This window comes from Polypterus senegalus, chromosome 8 (assembly GCF_016835505.1).
Source record: "Polypterus senegalus isolate Bchr_013 chromosome 8, ASM1683550v1, whole genome shotgun sequence".
NCBI lineage: Eukaryota > Metazoa > Chordata > Cladistia > Polypteriformes > Polypteridae > Polypterus > Polypterus senegalus.
In genome coordinates this window covers 144,427,286-144,454,945 of record NC_053161.1, presented here as the reverse complement: position 1 = coordinate 144,454,945, position 27,660 = coordinate 144,427,286, and the positions used below count along the sequence as shown (strand labels likewise).

Genomic DNA, 27,660 nt, shown 5'->3' with positions numbered 1-27,660 from the left:
AATATATCATTCTCAAGCATAGATACTCTTATTCAGACTCTGGGGCAGTAACCAGCTCTGGATAGGGTGCCAGCCCATCACTTGGCTCACATAATCACATACTCCTATTCGCATAGGTCCAATTTTTAAGTGACAATTAACTTTATATGTATGGCATTTATACCAAGAAGAGAATTAGACCATTCCTATTAAAATATTTAATGGCAACACTTTGTAAATGTGGCTGTCAATATATGCTTGGCTATCTGGTCTGTATATCACTCATATATGTTCATTTTAACTGTGGTGGGCTGGTGCCCTGTCCGGGCTTTGTTTCCTGACTTGTGCCCTGTGTTGGCTGGGAGTGGCTCTAGCAGACCCCCGTGACCCTGTAGTTAGGATATAGTGGGTTGGATAATGGATGGATTGATGGATGTTCATTTTAAAAAAAAAAAAGTTTTTTAGATATGTGCATCATTGAAATGGGAAAGAACAAACTATTTACATTATATTTTACATTTTCTTTGTAATTATGCAGAAACTAACACCAAATAATAAAATACACCATGTTTATAACTGATAGAAAAAAATAATTTGTTGCAGTCTTAACATGTTGTTGCACTCAACTCTTGTTAATACAGCTATCACAAATGAAAACGAACAGATGAACACTTTATGCACAATTAATAAATGACATTCCATCAGCCAGAATACACAGCGTTATCTATGATGAGAAATCAAACAAATAACCAAGACTAGAGACATTTCATTATACAGTTTTGTAGCAAGGAATGGCACATTATTGTTTAGTAAGTTGTGTGGCTTTTGTAACATGATATAAAGAATCCTCCAATTGATGCAGAAGATGGATATTAATAACTTACCAGCCACTTTATTTGTCAGGTTTGAAGGCGATATCTCAAACCATCGTGAAGTAGTTAAGGCAAAAGAATAAATAAATATGAAAAAAACACTGAATTGAATTAAACATTATTTTAAAGAGTGGCAGAAATTAACTAATGTCTTTCTTTTAGGAGTTTAGATAAAGAGTAGCTGTAGGTAAAGCAAGGATGTGTTACAACTGTAACCAAAACACTGATCAAAAATCATATGTGTCAACCAAGTAAAAATTCTAAAGAAGAAATAATTCCTAAATAAGATTTTGTTTTGTTTGAGTATAAGTCTTTAGCAAATCTTCAGTAAATTAAAATCTGCTTAATGCGAGTCCCCTTCTTATATGCCATGAGTGCTATTATGTCATAGGTCACATGACACACATTTGCGTAGCGACCATGCAGGATCATAGAATTCAGACATTTGCCTATGAGAAATAAACCAACAAAATGGTAATGTGATGATGTCAGCAAAATAATAATAACAGTATTAAAAGCAATAATAACATGTAATGTTGAATAAAATGAAAAATTTTATTTTAACATTGAGAACTGAAGCAAAATTAACCTTTTATTGGCTGAGTTGGTTGCAATAAACAAGCTTTTGAGGAAGCTCAGGCCCCTTCCTCAAGCAAGGTGTGAAGAAGGAGCCTAAATTACTGCAAAAGCGTATTTATTGTATTCTGCTCAGCAAATAAAATGTGCCCTTTTACTTCAGTTCTCATTGCATCCTTAAACTGAGAACATGGTACATCTCTCTTCTACTACAAATGTGCCTACATAAAACTACAATTGCTGTATATTCAGTTTGCTGAGATGCAGGAGGGTGAGAAAGCAGAGGGGTACACGAGAGAAAGACAGCAACTGTAAGAAAGTTTCACTCAAGTCAGAAAATTGCTGTGTTTCCCTCATCAGTCACTGAAGTACTGATAGTCAGTGAACACTGAAAAAAGCATAATGTAAATAATCCCCATTAAACATTTTTTTAAATAATATGAATCAATTTAAATGAACAAAAATGTTTCCCTTTTTCTACATGGAAACTGCTATGCAGGGGTGATGTGCTTAAAACAAAAAAAAAAACAACATATTGCTAAAAATAAAGATGATTGTTCTTTGAAGATTCAAGTTACCTTTATTTTCTTTTTAATTTTGAATATATGGTTTGTACAAATTCAGATTGTATTATTAAAATGCTGTGGGGTTATTACATTAGGATTATCAAGTAGATTTGGAAGGAGTACTGCAAAAGAAGAGGAATGAAAAATATCTATGCAGGCATCATTTACCGCAGTGTCATGGGAATGCAGAATGTTATCAAGATGGCTATGCATGTTCAACATCAGTTTCTAAACAAGGGATCTACCCTTAAAGGAAATGAACCGATCGCACAGTACTTAATGGAATTTTAATAGCCAGCCCTGGCTTTATACTACTGTCAAGTTTGAAGGTGATAGATCACTGCAGAGCAAAATGAATCCATAACTTCATGCACAGTCTTATAATATGAACATTGAATGATGGCAAAAATATCCAAAAATAAACAAATGACAGCTGACAACCCTTGAATGTATACTGGTAAACAATTAACTAATGACACAGGTGAAAAAGCTGTACCCCGGGGTATGAACCGTTGTACGGTCTAACAAGTTCTGATGACTTGGTAAAAATGAATGCATTACTGAGGAACTAAACTGTTTCTGCCAAAATCTTCAGTGGTGTTGGAGATTCTAGTATTTTCTGACGGTGTGGTAAGCAATGCTTTGATCTATAGCGAGTTCTTTTGGAAAATTTACTAAAGAATGTAGTTGTTTTCAGAGTCTTTGAAGTAGTGCTGGAGAACCTGGTTCTGATACGTAAGATAAGGACTGGAAGCTATAGTCTGGTCTGGACATGGCTAGTTCCAGGAAGGAATGGAGCAGCTCTCAAGATTTTAATTCTCCCTAAGTGAGGTGGTGTCAATGCAGAAGAGCATAGCTGTTGTTGGCAGCTGCCTGGGGACAGTACAAGAAATTGTAGTTGACTGTAGGTTTGGAGAATAGGAAATGCTGTCAAATATATTCCAATCTGAAGTGAAAGTAAATGTCCAGTACTTGGTTTTGGATTAGGCAGAGAGTGGTAGAAATTACACTTGGTTTTAAGAGATTAAGATGACGTTAGTTTTGTCTTAGTTGGAGACATTACAAGCAAGAAAAATGGGTTCTGAGAGTGAATTGATTAGTACTGAAGACAGAAATTATTACTGGGGAGAAGAGATATATTGGGGACTGTAGTCATGGTTTGGGATTGGGGTAAACAATACTTATGAATATAATACCAATATGAGCTAACTAGACAACCGAGATATTCTTATGGGGGCCTTCTGACCATTCCAAACTATTAGTGATTGCTAATTTAGCACTGTGCTTCTGACAATCTGCAACTATGTCCCTTGTTTGTAAATATCCCTCAGTGAAAGCATTCAAATCACTTATAAAAACTACATTTTGACTCTTCTGTTTTAACTGACTATACATCGATGTTTTTAGTTGAAGTTTTGCATAATCCAAGATTAGGAATCAAACAAACAACCAAAACTAGAGAAATACTGTTATAGTAGTTCTGTACAGTACCAATGAGTAATTCTACTGTATTGGCATCTCATACTGTTTATCTACTCCTTCATACTAATGTGTCTTCTCATTTATCTCAAATTGAAATATGATGTATTTTATCTTGTTTTCTGAAATGTTTTCTTGTTTGTTTTGCTGAGCACCTTGTGATGGTGAACCTTATAACAGGTACTATTTAAAACAAAGTTTAATTACCAGTTCTAGAAAGGGTGAGGGCCACACAGAAACTTGTTGGTTCTAAAATTTAACTGGTGTAGTGCTAATAAATAGCCAAAATTTAAAAGAAAGTCAGTTCTGAAAGATGCTTTATTTTCAAAAGGTAATACAGGCCTGCAAAATTAAACTCATAAAAATTTGTTTTAATTATGAATGGTTGTTTTTATTGGCATTCATGAACAAAACAAAAATATAACTGGAATGTTTCCATCACATCACATTTAAGAACAAAATTTTAAAAGGAAATTTAATTAAAATGTAACAATTTACATAATTTATTAACCTATAAAATTGTTCTAAGCCAATTTACCATGAAAACACTAAGTCAATCTATTATATTTAAACATATATGTAAATTAAACAAAAATACATTTTCATTGACTTAAAGTATAAATTCTCTAGTTTTTGTCAGTTTGTAGTTTTTTGTTTGGTGGCATGTCATTTGTACAATTTCTCTGGTGTGTCCCGAATCACCCAGCTCTCGCCCAGCATCATCCTGACATACCAACATCTCTTAGTACCTTATTTTCATGTCCTTGGTAACTTGATGGAATCTTTCACCCTGTTTATCACTCAATGTTCCAGGATTTTTAAGAAAAATTTTCAAACACGAATCCAAAAAACGACTTCCCTGACGAACTGTACCTTCTAAAGCCAAACAGGCGGCAACATTATTTAAAATAAAGTTGAAGCCAAATGAAATGAACGTCTGTATGAGAAAAGGAAGATGCCTACTTAAAAATTAAGATTACTGACGAGAGATACGTGTGCCATTGTAACTGTGTTCATCTTAATCTGAAACTTCATCTGAAATTCACTTTAATATCCTCTTATCATTATATGATCTTACATCCATAATTGAGTCGGGAAATTTCAGCACGGCCGCACTGGGTACAAAGCAAAAACGCACATAATCTAATGCAATTAAATGGATTCAAATTAATGTAACATGCATTTCCCTTTCAATGTAAAGAAAAAAAACACAGGTTCGAGGAAAGAATATACGCAGTCTCGCAAAAAAAAAATCTGCAGTCTTCACATGGACAGTACCTAGTCTAGTATTCGAACCTTGAAGTTCATACGTGCGGCAACAATACTAACCGTAGCATCATCAAAGTGAACCTACTTTTACTTAAAATGACATGCCCGATGTAGCGCTCCTCTTTTCGCGTGGGCTTACCGGCGGGAGATTCAAAACAGACTGGCATAACCTATCTATTTACTTTCGTAGGCGGGGCAGACGCAGGCTAGACGAGACACGCCTTCACCACTTCCTCCGTTCTCCTATCCCCGCCTTTTCCCCGCCCATCACCCCGTGTTCCCGCCCATTGCTGTTCGACGACTCTTGGGAGAGCGCTTTCCCAGCATGCAGCGAGGCGTTCGCTAGCAAGATGGCTGATACGATGGATGAATACGAGAAAGAAGCTGGCTGCGTCCCTATTCTGCACCCGGAGGTGAGCTCTGCATGAGCTGCTTATGCGCGTGCGGAAAATGTTGCTTTGCATATGGCAGACAGAAAGTGGTCTTGTTGTGTTCGTGTACTGTTTAACTTCCTACGCTCGTTTGTGTTTGTAGTAGAGGGGGCAGGTCGCGACAGCAGCAAGAGACGGTGTGTCATTTCGTTAACGCGATTGTTATGCCGTGTAGTCATTGAAAATGCATGCATTCTTCTCCTAAAGATTCTTGAGAGGTAGGAAAGTGCAGCTGTTGATCTACGAAGATCAGTCGGGTGTCAAATGTTCGAAAACCTTTTGAGGAAATATTTATTTATATGTTGTTTTGTTTATTTCGAATCATTTACATTAAACTGTGATATCATACAAATCTGTAAAGGTGTCGAGGGCTATTAATAAAGTAGACGCATATTCCTCGGGCTCTGCCTCCTCCCGAGGATGCTTTGAGTGGAGGAAAAGGGGGAGGAGAGCCGAGGAGCATCAGCAGGAGGGTGAGGTTGGGCCGCAGCTGCGTCTTCCTTTCCTTGAGGGATAGGGAAGTACGAAGCTAGGTACTTGTTTGTCCTATTACTTTTCCAAATTACTCCAGCCTTATTATCCTGATTACGTCCGGGCCATAATGATGAGTGCCCCCTATACCCCTCACGGTGCTTTGCGTGCATAAATCATTTGGTCATGTTTCCATCTGTTAGTTCTTTTCTTTTTTCAATCCTCAGTTTATTCAGTCGATCGATCTATCTTTCATATATGTCCTTTTATGTACACATTCCTTGATTCTTTCATTTGACCTTAAATCAGTTAATTTTTTGATAATTACATATTTTAATTTAGCTGTTTTTTTGTTCAGCTATCCGTCTACCCATTAGTTTGTTTTTTGACATTGATATTAAGAGGTAAGTTCATGTATTGAGTGAGTATCTTTTGTCATTCTAAAATAAGTATCATAGAGAAGGCTGCTATGATCCCATTCAGGATGTCTCTTACTGCTGTTATCTCAATCTATTTTCTCAGTTTTCCAACTGGAATTGATTTCACCTTACTGTACCCTAGCAAGCTAAGTAAGTTACACATTATTTAAGTAGAAGGATTAGGCAGACCTCAGTTTATTGATGTCTTTGAGAAATGTTGGAGTACCAAGTTAGGATCCTGAGCCAACACAATCATTTCAAACTGGTGAAAGTATGACAAGCCCTTTTAACCCAGGGGTGTGCTATTTTGATCATCGCTGCACATATTTTGTTGTTGCTCATTTTTTTTAATCCGTGTGAACAGAATTTAAACCAATACTCTGAATGCACTGTTATTAGAGTATTATCCAGTTTCCTTTTTTGTGTTAAACTATCTTATACTCAATTGAACTTTTTATTGCTTTTTTAGAATTGAACTTTTTATTGCTTCTTTAAAATTTGTCTGTATAGCCTTTTTGAGAATGACAATTCAAATCCCTTAACCCATGTACATGTCCACTTCTTGTAGGTCATTGTGGCAAATATTTTATTTCTAATTAATGTTCTTAATAACCTGTGTGTAAGACCTTCTACTTGTTTATGCTAAATACCATTTTCAAAGTTTTTGATGTTTGGTGAGAGTTGTTCAATCCCAGCTTTAATTTAATTAATTGGTTATGATTCAGTTGTCTTGTTTAATCGTTGATTGCAGATTACATTGTATTGTGCCAGACACAACATGTGAAGCACTGTCATGATAGTTTGTGTGTTTGTTTTTTCTTTTGTTTTTGCCACCTTTGAGTTAAGAGAGGGTATAAAACTGATGGATTATTCTATGTATTTTATAAATTTTGAGAAATTAGATTGCAGTATATTTATTAGAATTAATCATGTCTTTAAAAAAGCACCTTTTGTTGTGTTTTCAATGGTATTAAGCAAAATGCGCTGCTTTGCATGGTCTGTATGTTCTGAATAAATTTAATTTCAATTTATTTTTATAAACCACTCTTCCATTTAAGAGCTCAATATGCAATGAAATAAGTGGAAATATAATATGATTAAATTAATACAACATAAAAACGTTATGTGGTATATATTAAAATCTACACGTGTCGTGATAGTTCAGTTCCATTTGATGCACGTTTTGGAAATAATTAAGCCTTAGGGCTTTTATTGGTGATGAGTTGAAATATTAACCAGCAAAGTAAAACTTTTAATGGTAATCAATAAAACAATGTCCTTTAGATATTCAGAAAGGAAATATTATTGTTTAATATTTCTTCAGGTGGAGCAATGGAAAGTATAAGAATGAAATATGTCTGTTGGTTAGAAGAATGCCTTTAGAATTAAATCTGGCAGTTAATTGTTGATTGCTATGATAATAATAACACATTTTCCTACAGCACCTTCGAAACTATGTTATTCAGCTACATAAATACTCACAAAAAGTTTCATTTTTTTCGTGCTGTTGATGCAAGTGCTTTAATTTTCAGCAGTTATTTTTTAAAAGGTATGTTTTATGCCTTTTTTTGAATTTGGTTTTATTTAGCCACTATTCCCCTGCAGAATTGCTGTTAAATCATAGGAAGGGTTGTTACTGTAGAGTTTAATGGACATGGTTTAGGTTTATTCTAGTTACTTTTTTTTTTTTGCTGAGCCATATCCACATGAATCAAAACATTTTCCTGGATGGATGTTACTCTGACGAGAAAGAATACAATCATTGATAGTGATTTGGGGTTGCACAGAAGGCACCATATTTGGTTCAGACATGCCCCCGACATTACTGTAAAGGCAGTTTTGTTACTCAAGCCAAACAAATAATAAAGAAAATATCCTCCCCAAAAAGACATGACATTAAGTGAGTTCATGCAAGTGTACAAAAGCCTTTTTATTTGGCAGGGTTGTCGGTGCAATATCAAGTGGATTAATGAGTTGATGTTGCATTGGGTAGAACAGCAGCACTATGGGAATACTAAAGAGGTAAATGTTCTCAATGAACTCCAAACTTAGACATCGTAAATGGCATTCTTAAGTAAGTTAATTGCTAAATACTGCATGTTGCTGGAAAACACAAAAGCATTATAATTAGGCAAGGGTGGGATGATGATAATGAGGGCCAATGAATTTTCTAAAATTTTCAATGTCAAATAAGCATACTTACCTCAACCAACACGTGTCTTTTTGAGGTTACTGGCTTGACACAATTCCTAAAGCAAACATGAAATGAAGAATTAAAGTTACATGGGTTTTATTTTACTGAATCTGCAAAGTGGAAAAATAATTCTGTTTAGTTTAAACCTGTTTGTTATTCTTTCACTTCTGGTGCCCACTCTGTCAACCTATTAAATCGGACTGCTCCACATGCTTGATGTACCTTCTATATATTTTTTTTAAACTGTACCCTATGCTTCTTTACATTTATTTTAAACATTTTTAAACTTGCAGAATTTCAAAATTGCATTTTTTGGAAATGTTTGCCAAATAAAAATGATGAAGGAATACTTAAAGATCATTACAATGCAACATTTAGTACTTTCAATAACTACTTTTATGAAACACGAATAGACTGTTCATGCCTTGACTTATAGAATATATTTGTGCATTGACTTCAAGTTAATTTAGCTGTTTTTTTGTTCAGCTATCCGTCTACCCATTAGTTTGTTTTTTGACATTGATATTAAGAGGTAAGTTCATGTATTGAGTGAGTATCTTTTGTCATTCTAAAATAAGTATCATAGAGAAGGCTGCTATGATCCCATTCAGGATGTCTCTTACTGCTGTTATCTCAATCTATTTTCTCAGTTTTCCAACTGGAATTGATTTCACCTTACTGTACCCTAGCAAGCTAAGTAAGTTACACATTATTTAAGTAGAAGGATTAGGCAGACCTCAGTTTATTGATGTCTTTGAGAAATGTTGGAGTACCAAGTTAGGATCCTGAGCCAACACAATCATTTCAAACTGGTGAAAGTATGACAAGCCCTTTTAACCCAGGGGTGTGCTATTTTGATCATCGCTGCACATATTTTGTTGTTGCTCATTTTTTTTAATCCGTGTGAACAGAATTTAAACCAATACTCTGAATGCACTGTTATTAGAGTATTATCCAGTTTCCTTTTTTGTGTTAAACTATCTTATACTCAATTGAACTTTTTATTGCTTTTTTAGAATTGAACTTTTTATTGCTTCTTTAAAATTTGTCTGTATAGCCTTTTTGAGAATGACAATTCAAATCCCTTAACCCATGTACATGTCCACTTCTTGTAGGTCATTGTGGCAAATATTTTATTTCTAATTAATGTTCTTAATAACCTGTGTGTAAGACCTTCTACTTGTTTATGCTAAATACCATTTTCAAAGTTTTTGATGTTTGGTGAGAGTTGTTCAATCCCAGCTTTAATTTAATTAATTGGTTATGATTCAGTTGTCTTGTTTAATCGTTGATTGCAGATTACATTGTATTGTGCCAGACACAACATGTGAAGCACTGTCATGATAGTTTGTGTGTTTGTTTTTTCTTTTGTTTTTGCCACCTTTGAGTTAAGAGAGGGTATAAAACTGATGGATTATTCTATGTATTTTATAAATTTTGAGAAATTAGATTGCAGTATATTTATTAGAATTAATCATGTCTTTAAAAAAGCACCTTTTGTTGTGTTTTCAATGGTATTAAGCAAAATGCGCTGCTTTGCATGGTCTGTATGTTCTGAATAAATTTAATTTCAATTTATTTTTATAAACCACTCTTCCATTTAAGAGCTCAATATGCAATGAAATAAGTGGAAATATAATATGATTAAATTAATACAACATAAAACGTTATGTGGTATATATTAAAATCTACACGTCGTGATAGTTCAGTTCCATTTGATGCACGTTTTGGAAATAATTAAGCCTTAGGGCTTTTATTGGTGATGAGTTGAAATATTAACCAGCAAAGTAAAACTTTTAATGGTAATCAATAAAACAATGTCCTTTAGATATTCAGAAAGGAAATATTATTGTTTAATATTTCTTCAGGTGGAGCAATGGAAAGTATAAGAATGAAATATGTCTGTTGGTTAGAAGAATGCCTTTAGAATTAAATCTGGCAGTTAATTGTTGATTGCTATGATAATAATAACACATTTTCCTACAGCACCTTCGAAACTATGTTATTCAGCTACATAAATACTCACAAAAAGTTTCATTTTTTTCGTGCTGTTGATGCAAGTGCTTTAATTTTCAGCAGTTATTTTTAAAAGGTATGTTTTATGCCTTTTTTTGAATTTGGTTTTATTTAGCCACTATTCCCCTGCAGAATTGCTGTTAAATCATAGGAAGGGTTGTTACTGTAGAGTTTAATGGACATGGTTTAGGTTTATTCTAGTTACTTTTTTTTTTGCTGAGCCATATCCACATGAATCAAAACATTTTCCTGGATGGATGTTACTCTGACGAGAAAGAATACAATCATTGATAGTGATTTGGGGTTGCACAGAAGGCACCATATTTGGTTCAGACATGCCCCCGACATTACTGTAAAGGCAGTTTTGTTACTCAAGCCAAACAAATAATAAAGAAAATATCCTCCCAAAAGACATGACATTAAGTGAGTTCATGCAAGTGTACAAAAGCCTTTTTATTTGGCAGGGTTGTCGGTGCAATATCAAGTGGATTAATGAGTTGATGTTGCATTGGGTAGAACAGCAGCACTATGGGAATACTAAAGAGGTAAATGTTCTCAATGAACTCCAAACTTAGACATCGTAAATGGCATTCTTAAGTAAGTTAATTGCTAAATACTGCATGTTGCTGGAAAACACAAAAGCATTATAATTAGGCAAGGGTGGGATGATGATAATGAGGGCCAATGAATTTTCTAAAATTTTCAATGTCAAATAAGCATACTTACCTCAACCAACACGTGTCTTTTTGAGGTTACTGGCTTGACACAATTCCTAAAGCAAACATGAAATGAAGAATTAAAGTTACATGGGTTTTATTTTACTGAATCTGCAAAGTGGAAAAATAATTCTGTTTAGTTTAAACCTGTTTGTTATTCTTTCACTTCTGGTGCCCACTCTGTCAACCTATTAAATCGGACTGCTCCACATGCTTGATGTACCTTCTATATATTTTTTTTAAACTGTACCCTATGCTTCTTTACATTTATTTTAAACATTTTTAAACTTGCAGAATTTCAAAATTGCATTTTTTGGAAATGTTTGCCAAATAAAAATGATGAAGGAATACTTAAAGATCATTACAATGCAACATTTAGTACTTTCAATAACTACTTTTATGAAACACGAATAGACTGTTCATGCCTTGACTTATAGAATATATTTGGGCATTGACTTCAAGTCTTTGGCACCTGCTGAGCAGAGGGCTGGAGTGGGCAGGGTGCAGAGGGCTAAAGGTTTGTATGCTTTTAACTTTAAGCAATAGTGTGCGATTTTGTATGGGTTTCAGATATGCATTACAGGCATGTGAAATGTCTTGTATCCACTTTTATCTTTGATGATGTCAAATTACGTGCTCAGAAAGTCCTTTTTATGTGGAGTCATTATTGCTCCATTCAACACAAAGCAAGCAAAAATAATATTAATGTATATAAATCACATTGAATACAAATGTATACATAGTAGCACTTATAACTTTTCACCTACTTTTGAACATATTTATTTTTAAATATGAGTATTTGAACCCTAGGTTTGGAGTAACTTATGCTTGACAGCCCTATTTTATGTGGATACAGATTGTGTACTATTGGGCTAATATTTGTAACTATATATTCATGTGGTTCAGAGAACGTAGTATCAGGCAAACCATGTAACATAAATTCGGCATGTTTAAGTTTGCCATATTAAGTACTTGTATCTTGCCAGATACATGTCTTCCATATACTTCCCACAAACTTTCTAGAGAACCTCTGTTTGCATCACTAAGTTTATACTGTATAAGCCATGCTAATATCTTCCAAAGAGCCTGTGAATGTCTTGTGGTGGGTGACCTGTTTACACCAGAAATGAGTTTGGGAACTTTTGTCACCAAATCTTTGTGAAGGCTATTGACACAGAAATCTCCTGTACAGGAAATAAAATGAGTATGACCAGTTTAGTATATGTTCTTACAAAACCCAATGTTTATATAATTGAATAATATTTACCAGCTATGTAAAAACTACTTATTTAATGTATGATGTATTGGGCAGTGAGCACCAATTGTTGTTATTATTACTATTTCAAACAGTCAAAAGTTTGACTTCAAATCAGATTGATTTTTTTTAATATTAAAACTTCAACATGTCCCTGTTCTGCAAGATAAAGACAGCAATTGAAAGTTTTTGGCCACATTATATTCTCTAAAAGCTTTATCCATTTCAATCACTAATTTGTTTAGAGTTTCACTCTCTGATGGGGTATTTTAAGCTTTAGCCAGCTGAAGCTAAACAGCATAACATGCCTTTAAACTGGACTCCTGAACTGTTGTGCCTGGGGTAATAACTCTGTCATACTAATAAATTTTCCCTTTCAATTTAGTGATAATACTGGCGCTTGCAGCTCAAGTGTGCAATCATATTTCTTTTTGAGTAGTGGTATATTGGCAACTCACTTTGAAATTCTTCATGAGAGATTTTATTTCCAAGCTTGCAAAAACACATTGGCTTGCCTATGAATTCTGTTATAAGATGATCTTGTAATAAATGCAAATTACCCCCCCCCCAAAAAAAAATGTAATCTTTTTACAACTAATCAGTGACTGTACAAAAAGCTACAGGTTGTCTTATCTTAGAGGAAGTGCCCTCTGGCATGAATAAATGAGCCTGAAAGAAACATATCAATGACTGCTTCTGAAATCAAACAAGAATGGAGTATTCATGAGCCGTCCACCTTAATAAAAGGATGAATGTCTGTGCATCTGTCTGGTTGCTATGTCTCAGTCATTCCAAAAGATGGCACATCTCAAACATTTTTAGTAATGAATTGCATTGCATTTGTCATTCCCATAGATGGTACATCATAAATATTAAAACTGCTTTTACAAATCCCATACTCAATGATAGCTATCAGAGACATGTATTGCATGGTGCACTGCAAATGTTAATGCTGAGGTTGATTTTGATTAGATTACCAAAGATGGGTAACACAAATGGTGTCAAAGTAATAATACAGGCTTTGAGTTGTCCATTCACATACTAAGGCTTAGTAGTCAATTTTTTTTTGTTTATATACAGTTCACCTTTTATTTCCCTACAATCTTGAATTGCAGTGGATTTAATTTAGCCTTTTGACACTGATCAACAGATAAAGGTCTTAATATGAAAACAGATTTCTGCAAACAGGTTTAAAATAATTACAAATATAAAACACAAAACATCTCATTGCATAAATATTCATCTGGTGATTATAATGTTATTAATGTTCAAGTTAGGAAAGGATGCAAATATGTTTTGGATGAAGTCTCTATCACCCACATTGGGGATATTTTTCAAAATAGCTTTACAATTAAATAAATTACCCATCACAACCACAAATCACCCTTCAGGATCAAATACTACAGCTGATACTGCAAATGAAATTGTTCTATGAATTAAGATTCCCACACATCTAGTTTTCTTTATATAGCTGGAGTGTAATATTTGGCCAGACCAGTCTTTTTGCAACCGAAACTGAGTCTCCTGTAAAAGTACTATCTTAACGTCTAAACCTGTTAGGTGAGAGAATACATTCTTCCTCTTTAATTTGTGATTGAGACCTTTAACATTCCATCTCACAAAGTTCATTGTTTGGTCATGGAGAGATTGCTTCTTAACTTTTGTTGTCATTTTATAGTCTTAAATTAAGGTAGTACATTATTACATATGACAGCTTTAGCCTTAATTTCCAAGATTACCAAGAGTTATGGTTGTGAAGTCTGTTGTTATGTTGGCATTTACAATTGTGGGGATAAAAAGGACAGAAATAGCTTGCTCTTCTCTCCTCCCCCAGACCTGAAAAATCAGGCAAAATATGAATGCGGTTATTTTCAAATATAAACTCTTGTTTCAGTCTGATAAGCAACATCAGATTTAGTTTAGATTGTAATTCATTCAAATGTACAATGAAGCCTCTAGGTTTTGAAGTGTTTGAACCACATATGCGGTAAGCTACTGATATCCCAGTGTCTGATTTGCAGTCCTTTCCAGTTATTTGAGAGAATAGTTCAGTAATGAATTTCTCTGGGTTTGAGCTTTCACAGTTTTCAGGGAGACCTTCAATTCTGATATTATTTCTTCTATATCCATCTTCCAGTGCATCCAGTCTGTCTGCAAGCCCTTTGCATTTGGGTATTGTTGCTGTTGCTTTTTTATCTTCGGTGGAAGCTACTTGTTCAGCTATTTCAATAGTCTTCAAGCTGAGCACCAAGTGGTCTAAATTTATTTTCAAACCTGTTAGCATGTTCCTTTGTTTTATCCTCAATTTTTCTAGTATACCATTAAATGTTGCCTCAAAGCGATTATATAAATAGTCTTTAATATCCTGAAGTTGCTTCTCATTTGTCATGTATATATTCTTTATACTGTATCTTTCCTTATATCCTTTGTAATCTTCTGTATATTACTCTTTATCTCACTGGCCTGACTCACTTGCACTTTCACTCCCACTTTCACTCTCGGCTGGAGGGAATGCTGCAGCGTCGGGTCTTGGGAGATCTGTGCATTCTCCTATCTACTTCAGTTCTGTCTCTTTCTGAGCCTTTTTTCTGCCACTCCTGCTTATACAGGTATATATTTGAATATACTGTATTTGAAGCCCCTTGAATTGAGTAAATAAAGGATACCTCGGGATGATTAAAAAAAGGAAAAATAACACCACTTCTAACGTAGTTCCGTCTCAGTCGTCCATCTGCCAAGGCGGACGAGTCCAATTCCACAAGTGATGATTTAGGTATATCATGTTAAAGGGTATTCATCCCTTTTAATATGATCTATCGAAGTCATCACTTGTGCAGCCAACTGGTTTTAGAAATCACAAAAATAGTTCAGTGCAGAATACCTGTCCGTAATCAATTGAAATCCCATGATTACGGACATTATAAATGTTCCTGTATCTGGAAGTTCCAACCTGTGGCAAATCAGTATCGTGGCCTAACCTATATAATGAAAGACAAAAGAGCACACTAAGCAACTCTGTGAAAAGGTAATTGAAAAACAAAATTCAAGGGATGGAAACAAGAAAATAAGTCCCATGGAATACATTTAAATTGATATTTAAGAAATGTAAAGCAACTCTGTCTAGAGCAAGCTGTCCACAAATATTGGGTGATAGTGCATATCTAAATCCATTTTTGTTGGACTTGGGAAAGGCTGCTCACTCACGAGAGAGAGAGAGAGAGAGAGAGAGAGAGAGAGAGAGAGAGAGAGAGAGAGAGAGAGAGAGAGAGAGAGAGAGAGAGAGAGAGAGAGAGAGAGAGAGAGAGAGAGAGAGAGAGAGAGAGAGAGAGAGAGAGAGAGAGAGAGAGAGAGAGAGAGAGAGAGAGAGAGAGAGAGAGAGGGGTACAGTACACAGACTCAAGCCTGCCAAAGGCACATCTACAAAATACTGATTTAAAGGAAGAATATGTATGCAATCAGTTATTTTGTGTTTTATGTTTGTAGTTAATTTAGACCACTTTGAAGAGATTTGTTTTTGCTTTGACAATAAAAAGTCATTTTTGGTAACTAGTGTCAAAGTCCAGATTAAATCCATTGACATTCAGTGTTCTATAACAATAACCTATGAAAACTTTTTTTAAGCACTGTAATTCTTTCATTCTGTGCTCCAAACAGGAGATTTGTTTTTATTATCACAGTATGTAAAATACTGTAAAACATTTCGTTTGACTTGTTTTCATGTATACAGTTAGTAATTTTAAGGTTCTTTATTGAACTTTTTTAATATTGCAAAATATATTTTTGTATTTGTTACAGTAGTTCTTAAGATTGTATTATTGATTTTGTATTTATATACATAAATGATATTTGTGTGTGTGCTACCTAATGATTCTGTTCTTATAAATTGTAAATTAGAAAACTAACATATTTGCATTTTTCGGGTAGCTAAGTCTAGTTTGTTGTTATTCAGTATGGAAATTTTTAATGTAGAACCAAAAAATACCCAACTCCAAATAATTGGTTTATTGTCAAAATAATCTGTTGAATGTTGACCAGTATGATAGTGACAGCTCTAGTCCATTTAGATGCTAGTGAAGCTGTAACCTAGTGTAAACATAAAAATTTTCATTTCTCACAGTGTTTTATTGTAATTCATTCATTTTACTGCAGGAGGACACAATCTGTTGTATGCAGTATTTTTGTTAGATTTTTTTTTTATTTTAGTTGTCGCAGTTACATAGTTAGAATTTCAGGGAAAACAAACATGGTGTTTTAACTGTCATTTCAGATTTTATTACATAATGTACAGTTAAACAATGAAAACAAAAATTTCGTCACTGGACTATAATAATAATCATTACTTTTTTTTTGAGTGAATCTCTTGTTATAATATGCTGTGTATCTTTAGATGTACAGTCCTTAGGATTACAGAAACAGCAATTAGTGTATTTACTGCAAATCATATATCAATAATTGTGTCATCAAATAATAATACATAAACTATAACATTAATACATAAATGATAGTTGTTTGTTTAACATGATCTGTATAATTAAGTTTTTTATGGATTCTTATTAATCTTTTTCAGATTTTAAGTTAAAATGTATGCAGTTATGTTTAATTTCTAGCTGTAGGTTTGCAGTATTAACATTTATCCATAAGATTTATGGATTACTAGATGAAAATACAACCATTGTTAAAAAATGTATTACTTGTTCACTCATGTGGGAGATTACAAAAATGTTTCAAACTTCATAATTTACATGTTTTCAATGAAACTGCACAATTGCTGTTTACTATTTTCAGTAATTTTCTGTTGTGATGTAAAATACAGTATATGTGATGAAAGTAGCATTGTCCATGAAACAGGCATGGTTTGAATTAAGTAGCTCCCCCAGGCCACTATTTTATACCTGTATTTTTAGGTCAGTATATGGATAGGTATTGCTGTGGACTGTGTTCATCTTGTATGGCCACTGATAATTTATTGGTGGTAGTGAAACTGTGTGGCTTAAGATAAACTTAAAGGTGGCAGATTGCCTTTAAGTCACCTTATTTATAGTTTTTCAATGAGTATTATAGAGATTGTTACATTTAAACGTTGAAAGATATTGATATATTTACATGTTTTATGTATTGCTGAACAAACAATTTCTATTTCTTGTGTCATTGTGAGGCATACATATCTTACAAATTGCCCAGTTGCTGTCAAATTTGCATTTGGCTGTATTATTACAATTCTAAACTGCTAGGGCACTCTTAATTTTGAAGAAATCATTTTGGGGAGCTTCATTGGCTCTATTGCTCTATACTTTGGCTGTACTTATTTGCTAAATTAAAGTATCACAAAGGTCACTGTGATCTCCAATTTGTGTTCTTTAATGCTAGTAATGACTCAGACTTGAGTGTTAAGACTCTAAAATTACTTTTGACATATGTAAATAGTAATACAATTATAGTAATTAAAAAGTAATGATGGTAACATTTGAAAGAAAAATTTATGTGCAAGAGTAAGTGAATGGATAAAGAATGAATTAGGATGCAATGAGCCAGTTAACCATACGTGGTTTTCTTTTTTAGCTTTTTTATTTTTGAAGGGGGAATCTTTCATTTACTTTTAAGCATGCTTTACAATACAAACTGAATCTGTATAAATTAGTAAGTAAGAAAATGTGGACATGGAAAAGGAAAATAGAGAAAAGTAAAGATTAATAATGATAGTAAACTCATTGACGAGTATGGTAATCATTAAAAGATCCACATTGTTGACCTGGTTTATCTCTATAGATATAAATTATTCTAGAGTTTTGGTGCATAACAGCAAAAGGCTACCTCACCCCTTCTTTTATGCTTGGCTCTTGAAATAATAAGCAGAAAGTTATTAGAAGATCTAAAGTTATGACTTGGAATGTAGGGGAACAACCACTCCCAAATAAAAGTAGTAACAAAATTATTTAATGCTGTATATATCATTGATAGTAAATTAAAGTCCATTCTAAAGGGCTCAGGTAATCAATTTAACAATGGTAAAACTAGTGAGATGTGCTCAGTATTTCTCTTTCTGGCTAAGATTCTTGCTGCTGCATTCTAACTGCAACAGATTGATGTCTTTCTTAGGTAGACCAGTTAGGAGTGCAGTACAGTAATTTTAGCTCACTAAAAACAAAACAACAGTATGCATTAAGTTATCAGTATCTTGCACTGTTAAGACTACCTTTTCCAGTGTTCCTTAAATTAAAAAAAACAGTCCTAATAATATGGTTAATTCAGTCCATGATTACTCCTAAATTCTTTGCTTCCTCCTTGATTTTAAATGCAAAGCGGTCAAATTTACTTCTAATACAGTACCTTCATTATTTCCATTTTTTTTTTTACTAAAGGGTAAGATTTCAGGTTTTTTTCCCCTTATTTACCCCGAGGATTCAGAAATGCAAGACAGACATTGGGTCAGAGAGTCCAGGTCATCGGGTGCTATAAACAGTTATAGGTGCATGTCATCAGCATAGCTGTGATAGTTTACCTCTGACCTAATGTGAGCATGTGTATTGAAAATAGTTGGTCCAGAAAATATACTTCTGGTGCACTGTGTACAATATTATGGATTCCTAAACTACAAATAACCACAAATACTACAAATAACTAGTTATTTTTTACCTGTAAAATGACAGAAACCAATGTAAGACACTGCTGGAGAGGCCTACCCATCATAAAGCTGTTATCACATTATGTGAGTTTTTGTTGCAAGGGTATGTTAGATTTTCCAACCAAAGTCGCTGATGTTGTCACTGCACCATGTCATATTACATGACAGGGCATGTGTACTTAATTGACCAGGCTAAGAATTTCCAGCACAACTATTCTCGCCTCTTGTTCTGACAGCCAATAGTGTGCTGCACTGTACAAAGACATAGCTGTGGCGAGTTTAACAACAGTCTCTGTCCATCGTGTTTTTTTTTTTTTATTATTATATATAAACCTTTTTTTCTATTTTGTCATGGTACCTAAATCCCAAGACCTGAGACAGAAGGGTCACTCTCCTGTTTTCTGAGGTCCTAAGACCCTTTACTTCCCAAGGGGTTGTACCGCTGCTGTGAGAATAGTTAATGGCTGCAACGAGTTGGCCCTATTCTGTCTTGTTAATTTTTTCTTTTTTCATTCTGTTTTAACACATTAAACCTTCTATTTTAATACTTAAAACACTAGTCATCAGAAATACGAGCCTCTGTTCTGTTTGCGAGGTTCAAAACACGTGTTCCTTATTTCTTGTCGCTACATTTTATGCATTGAAATTCCAGATGAGCATTCAACGATTTTCCGCTCTCCTGCCAACCTGAATACATAGCTTGTCCCTCTCAGAAAAATCAAAACTGTTTGATTTTATATTGGCCAGTCACGGACTTGTAGGTCTCAGTTATTAGGTTTGTCACATTAGGTAATCAGTTTCTTGAGCACGTACTGCCGAATGCCTCTAACTTGCTAAGATTATGCAAGTGAAGGCAATGATTGAAAATCTCTGGAAAAGCTGTCCAATGTGACAGAGGCTTAAGACAATTTTAAAGAATACTGTTGTTTATAATGTCAGATGCTGTGCTCAGTTCTAGTAGAACATATACCCTACTGGTCAAAAGTTTTAAGAACATCTCAGTTTTTCTTCAAATTTAATCAGTTGATATGCAACGGATGACCTAAAATAGTGAAAAGGTAAACTGCCAGATGTTTAAATTTAAACTTTAGCAAAAACTAAAAAAAAAAAAAAGAAAACTTAAGAATATTGCCAGCATAATATTGTCCAAGTAGTACTTCAGAGGGTGTAGTAACACAGTCTGCTCCAGCTCTGCTTTAAGACAGGCACAGGGTTTTTAAGTAATCAACATAAGTTTGGACACTTGTGCAAATTGTTAGCTTCGTCTTGCAAGGCTTAATTTACTTTAATTGCTTCAGAATATCAGTAGGTTGTAACCTATTAGTTGTTCCCTGAAGAAGGCCCATTTGTAATATTAGACCATTTCCTTTTTTCGGTTTTTGGTAGATTAAACTTGAAATTTAAATCTATGACAGCTTACTGCTTACCTTTTTACCATTTTAGGTTATTTGTTGCATTTCACCTGATTAAAAATGAAGAAAAATGGAGCTGTTCTAAAACTTTTGACCGGTATTGTATGTGCCCTTTGTCCTCCCTAGCTCGCAAGTCATTTACTATTTTCAGCAGTTCAGTTTCTTTACTGTTATTTGCTCTAAAACCTGATTGAAACTATTCATATTAAGGGTGAATTATATACTTGAACATCAGTGGAAATTAAAGCGAAGTGCATTTAAAACTGAAGTCATGAAACATGAAAAATGTTTTCTAGAATATTACTACTTAAAACAGGTTAGAAATACTGTGCATCTTTTTTTTTTTTGAGCACATTGTCAAGTATGCGATCAATTAGCACATTCAAGATTTCTTTAAAAATGCCTGTTAATATCGGACTCATGGATCCATGCCATTTGAGCAGCTTAGTTCTCTGTGGCAAGACTGATCTATCCTAGCAGAATAACTTTTCTATCAGTTAGGTTAAGTTACATATAACAGCTAGAAAGAATTTCAGTGATACCACGGATACATGGTTCATTCCTTTAACATCACCATACTATCAAGTATTATTTAAAAGTCCCATGTTAGTTAATCATTTAAAAGTCTTGGTTAAATATCTGGTTCATAGAAATGTGTATAGGCCAAAACCACTCAAAGAATACCTCAATGGTCTTTTAACTGGTCCTGTTTAACTAACAACCCTTGACTCTCTAAAAAGACCAGTGAAGCAAAATGAACCATTTTATTGGCTAACTAAAAAGATTAAAATATGCAAGCTTTCAAGGCAACTCAGGCCCCATCTTCAGGCAAGATGAATAAAAAAATGCATCAGAATTAGCCGATCAAGTTGCATGAAAACAATGATTGGTATTGGCCTTAATAAACCTGATCGGAGCATCCCTTATTTTTATATGTAGGTTTATGCATTTTTGTGCCATTGGGAGTAATTAGTTTACTTGTAGTCATGAATGAGTGATTCTACAAAATAGTTGGTACTATTATGTTTTTGTGACTTTGGTACTAAATTAATATCAAAATATTGATTCCTGTGACATCCCTAATGGGGTATATATTGTGTTGTTTTTGGCCCACAGTGAAGCTTAAGTTTGACACCCCTACCTTGCAGAATTTAAATCTGTTCTTGGGTGATGACCTCTTAGATGAGAGACTACTAGACACTGAACCAAATGCAAATTAAATGCAATGATTTTTTTAACAAGCTACTGTTTTTTCCCCAAATACTACACACTAAGGAATAACTTGGGAGCCTTAAACTAAAACATCAAGTATTTTATTCACAGCTAGGTAATCCTGATTTTCTTAAATAAATGGCACATAATAACATTTCCATGCTTTTCCTATGGTATAGGGTTTAACACTAGAATTACCAGAGCCTACGAAAAAACTCGTAAATCCGTCCAACCTTAAATCGCTTCTTAAAACCGTTCTCACCTCTCCGCCAGCCTCTTTTGTCCTGTAAATGTGCCGATAAAAACAAACTGCAAGCAGCCGGCTATTCCATCCCCCCACCGACTCAGAACGTGCATGAACTTCTCCGAGCTCATGCCTCGATTATCTGGGAGTGAAGTGGAGTTTTAGAGTGGAAATAATTATACATTACATACATTATATAGTTTATGCTTACATTTTGTCATTTACTGCTACAATATGAAAAACGTTTGTTTTAAAAATGTGTTTACACGGATTACTGTAGAAACGGAACACACGTGAAATGCGTGTATTCCAAATAATGATCTATTATTTCCACTCTAAAACTCCACTTGACTCCCAGATAATCAATCAAGGCATGAGCTGGGAGAAGTTTGTGCACGTTCTAAGTCGTTGGGGGGGATGGAATAGCCGGCTACTTGCAGCTTTTCTTTTATCAGCACATTTAGATTAACAAAAGACACTGGCGGAGAGGTGAGAACGATTTTAAGAAGCGATTTAAGGTGGGATGAACCTACAAGTTTTTTTGTAGGCTCTGGTAATTCTAGTGTTAAAGTGCATGTGCCTTTATCACTGCATATAACAGTTAACTACTGGCAAAAAATAAACAAGGTTGGAGGCCACATGTTATATAATACAGGCTTTGGCTAACCTTATACATGCTATCTGATCCGTAATGGCACATCATAGCATCTCTAGTGGTCTTTGACTCTTGTGATTGATCCTCAGAATTCACATTGAGGTAAATGTGAGTTTTGCAAAAAGTGTGCCTATGCAGATTTCCAATATGTGTGCAATGTGAAGATGTGGATAAAACATCATGTGCTTCGAAGTGGAAGTACTTGGTTATTTTTTTAAGATTTTGGTTGCATGTGGCAAGTTGACACAATACATGTTTTAAATTTTTAAATACAGCTTCACTTAACAACTCAAGTTTCTGGGATAAATTAATGCATCACACAGTTGTGAAGAATAGATTTGTCCTGTCATAACCTTTAAAATAACTAGAGATGTTGGAGGGAGTTTGCATACAGTGTATAATATATTTCTTGTTTCATGTTACAATTGTAAACAGTACTGGGTCCACAGAAACTGAATTCAGCTGTCAAATTGTACTAAATAATGCATGTTAATGGGGAAAACACAGACATATTACTCTATTACTGTTTTACAGGAAGACCATTTAAAACATATTAATAAAAATCATGATATGCCGAAAGTATGCTTAAACATCCAACAGATTTTTGAATGACACTGTACCCACTGAGTAGGAAAGGACATTATGATGGCAAAAAATCCACCACTAACTGTTGATTGTGAGAGATGTGCTATTAAAAATTGTTTAGATAGATAGATAGATAGTTTAGGGTGTCACTTTCACCTCTTACTAGCAATGCTCACCGACACTGCAGGGCTGGTATTTGCACTTAGGACTTAAGAAACAGCAGTTTCTGACACTCGGCTATATGGCCAGCTTTCAGTCTAGCTGCTTACCCCTGAGAGAGCTTATGGTGTTTGCCATGAGTTACGTTTACCAATTACATCTTGTCACAATTTAATGCTAAAGCACAAAATGATTGAAAATGTTAGCAAGTACAGTATGTACTATACCTCAGAGTTAGTGATGGCTGTAGTGTATTTGTACATGTCTAAACTAGTTTGTGTTGTTTATGTCAAAATGGAATTCTCTAGCCGTAAAGGAATTGAAATTAAAACGATTTTGTGTTTTATGTGCTCTGCATATTTGATGCAAGTTAAAACTTCCTATATGCTGTATTGTGGATACTTTTTTAATCCCAAACCCAGACTCAAGTCTAAACAATAAAATTTATAACAAAATATGTTCATAATACATTTCAAGCTCAGAAGCTACAGTGATGCATGGAAAGGTGGATTTTAGAGAGAGAGCATGCTTCCTAATTTATCTGCCTGTATGGCGCTGGTCACAGTTGCTTGCAACTGTCTAGGTTGGTATATTGAATGTAAGCAGGCTAATTAAGTTGCATATGGCGCTTTTCCACCGCATAGTACGCGGCATGACACAGTTCAGTTCAGCTCACTTTTGGGGGGTTTTCCACTGGGAACAGTACCTGGTACCTGGTCCTTTTTTTAGTAACACCTCAGCCAAGGTTCCAAGCACTCCGAACCGTTACCAAAACGTGACGTGTAAACTCTGCTGGTCACTGATTGGCCGGAGAAAATCGTCATTACTGCGTCACTGAACTAGCGACACGAGACACAACAGACCCACTAGATTTTTAGCACAGCCAGCGAAGGTTCGGACGCACCATTTTGTTTTAACCAAAAATGGCTGTTTCGTGGTCTATTGAGGAAGTACAGACGTTCCTCGTTGGTAGCCAAGAGCGGATCCAGCGAGAGCTGGATGGGGCGACGCGGAATGAAAAAGTTTTTCAGGAGGTCGGCGCAACTATAACGACATGTGAATAATCCCGCCCACTCTAAAGCGGTACTAAACTGCAGTCGAAAAGCAAACCGAGCCAAACTGAGCCGAACCAAGGTTAGCTGTACTGAACTGTGCTGTGCCGTACTATGCAGTGGAAAAGCGCCATTAGTGAAATATCATGAGTCAGTATTAGGTACTGAACCGGTAGGTTTGTGCTTTAGATTTCAACAAATTGGCTGCTAGGTGGTTGTACTTGGTGTTTTATAATGTAAATTATGGACACTATGGAGTTATTTTATTATTTATATTCTTGATTATTAGTTTAAAGAAAATCTACACCAAAACTTCTATTATTTGTTTTTTCTTTTTCATTAAGGTATTTTTCTTCAATTGTTTTTAATGACTTTTGAATTGATTTTTTGGAAACTGTTAATGGAATGGCAAAATCTCCCTGTTAAAAGTGAAGTAATTAATCTATGTAAACCAATAAGAAATTATGTAAGTTAATAATAATGCACTAAATAATGCTGAATTAAAAATTCCTTTTGACACTGAGATTATTTCTGCTTGTGCACTGCTATGGTTTACGTTGTATCAAGAGGATGATACGGAGTTTATTTGTATTTTTTTGTTTTGAACATCCTTTCGGAGCCTATGAGTATCTGTTGTATGGAGAGGATAAGAGGTTTGTTTTTCGACTTTGTTTTGTGCAGCCCTTTAGAAACATTTCGGTAATGTTTTTTTAGCTTAAATCAGGAATTCTTAAACTTTTTAATCTAAGGGCCCAAATAAGAAAATTAACACCATACTGGGACGTGAGAAGAGGATTATTGTGATAAGGATGACCGAGCCATACATAGACAAATATAAATTTGCCATATATTACAGAAAAAGTAGTTTCATTTCAAGCATATTTCTCACAAGAAAAGGAAAAGTAGCAAACAGATTTATGGTGATTTAAACAATAGTTATCATTCAAAAGATACAATAGCATTGCTTTCAACTGTTACTGTTCTGAATACTCAGGGCTCCACTTTACAGTCTATCTCATTTTTTTAATATTGTCTGGTGTTCTTAAATTTCTCAATAGTTGACAAATGTGTCCTTAACACAACTAGTAGACTGAAATTTAGCACTTCAAAATACAAGGTGTGGCAGAAAAGTAATGAGACTGGTTCTTTATTTACCAAAGTTTTAATTTTTTTCAAACATCAATGTTATCCCCTTCAAAGTAGTTCCCTTGGGCAGCTACACACCGATGGAGACGTTGTTCCCACTGTTGGTAGCAGCGCTGGAAGTCTTCAACCGGTATGGTCTTTATCATGTCCTTTACACTCTTTTGGATGTTTTGTAAAGTCCCGAAATGACGTCCTTTGAGGACATTGTTCAGTTTAGGAAAAAGGAAAAAGTCACACGGACTGAGGTCAGGTGAATAAGGGGGCTGGGGAACCACAGGAATGCCTTTTGAGGTCAAAAATTCTGTTATGGAGAGGGCAGTGTGACATGGGGCGTTGTCATGATGGAGCATCCATTTGTCTGCAATGTTTGGTCTCACGCGAATGACTCTTTTTCTGAGCCTTTCAAGGACGTCTTTATAAAAAACTTGGTTGACAGTTTGTCCTGGAGGAACAAATTGTTTGTGGACGATTCCCCTTTTGTCAAAAAAACAAATCGCATTGATTTGATCTTCGATTTGCTCATTCGAGCTTTCTTTGGTCGAGTTTGCAGTGTGCCACTCCTGACTTTGCCTCTTGGTCTCAGGATCGTATTCAAAAATCCATGATTCATCACCTGTGATCACACGACACAAGAAATCTTGCTCATTAGCGATTCTGTCAAGATCATCAAGACACTTGTTTTTTCGATTGTCCTTCTGCTCAATTGTGAGGTTTTTCGGCACCATTTTGGCACAGACCTTTCGCATGTGCAAATGTTCAGTCAAAATTTGATGAACGGTAAATCTGTTCAAATTTAATTGTTCACTCAACATTCTTAATGTTAAACGACGGTCTGATCTAACAAGAGTGTTCACACGTTCGATGTTTTCATTGGTTTTCTTGGTTTTCGAAGTTGAAGTCCTCCCTGAACGGTGCTCATCTTCAACGTGTTTTCTGCCTTCCAACAATGATTTGTGCCAGCGAAAAACTTGAGCTCGGGATAAAGAATGTTCCCCGTAGGCCTGTTTTAACTTTTCAAAAGTCACACTTGCCGTTTAATGGCACAACGTTGCTCCAAATTCCGCTGTTCCATTTTGCAAGATGCACAACCAAAAACACAACTTCGCTAATAGCAGTCACAAAAATCACGTAGTTAACGGAAGGAGTTGAAACTCGCACTGAGCTATGGGAGGCTACTGATACACGTGCTTTATCAAGGACAACAGCGCAGTGTTGCCAGATCGCTTGCAGTGTTGCTAGTCTCATTACTTTTCTGCCACACCTGTAATTTTTCAAGAAGAAATTTTACCTCACCGAAGAATGATAGTTAATATGAAATTTTCTTTGTAAGTCTGTTACAGATCTGAATTCAATGTATGCTATAATAGTAAGCATTTGATGTGGCAGCAAGCAGTTTTGTATGGCTGCTGAAACTGACTTTTATATGAATCATTGCCTTGGAGCCATATATACCCAAGCCCTGTAGACTCAACCCACACATCCTGAAAATCATAACATCCTTGTGCTGCCCCCATTACAGTAATTCCTCGCTATATCGCGCTTCGACTTTCGCGACTTCACTCTATCGCGGATTTTATATGTAAGCATAACTAAATATATAACGCAGATTTTACGCTGCTTCGTGGGTTCTGTGGACAATGGGTCTTTTTACTTCCTGTACATGCTTCCTCACTTGGTTTGCCCAGTTGATTTCATACAAGGGACGCTATTGGTGGATGGCTGAGAAGCTAACCAATCAGAGCACGCAGTTAAGTTCCTGTGTGCTGAATGCGATGTTAACCAGGAAGTTTCATCTCACTCATTCAGCATCAACGTGTTTCGCTGTGTAAAGAGTTAACTTTTGTGCTCTTTTGTGTTTATCTTTGTGCATAGTCAAGCCCTTCATTATGGCTTCAAAACGATCTGCTCCTGCTACTGCTTCAGTGAGGCTATGATTCTTTTTATGTAAAAAGTAGGAAAGGAATATAAGATCTACGGCCGCAGTGTCCTTTTAACCAGGGTGCAAAAGTGGATGTAATAAGACTGTAGTCTGGATGGAATCTGCTTTAGGGATTTGGATTGAAGTTTGCTGGAAGAAGAACAACGGCGGTGATATACAGTTGCCTGAAGAGGCTCCTTTAGAAGAGCTGTAATGCTTTCCTTTGTTGTGCAGTAAAACTAAACTCATCGTTATTGGACAAGTCGTCGTGTAATTGTTGATGAGTAACTACAATTAATTTTCTACTTACAGTACTTAGTACATGTACGTATGTTTAGTGTCACTGTACACACATTTACTGTATACAATTTTTCTTGCATTGTAAGTATTTATTGCTGGTGGCCTGTCTATT

The 27,660-nt window shown here is 35.0% G+C and overlaps 1 protein-coding gene across 1 annotated transcript in view; it reads left to right on the top strand.

Annotated features, from left to right (window-relative positions):
* Positions 1 to 27,660, top strand: part of zdhhc17 (zinc finger DHHC-type palmitoyltransferase 17) — a 133,937-nt gene that overhangs the window by 35,712 nt on the left and 70,565 nt on the right. The window contains exon 2 of the mRNA XM_039762198.1: positions 4,932 to 5,154. Coding sequence (XP_039618132.1) covers positions 4,932 to 5,154 — 223 coding nt within the window. The remainder of the gene's footprint in view (positions 1 to 4,931; positions 5,155 to 27,660) is intronic.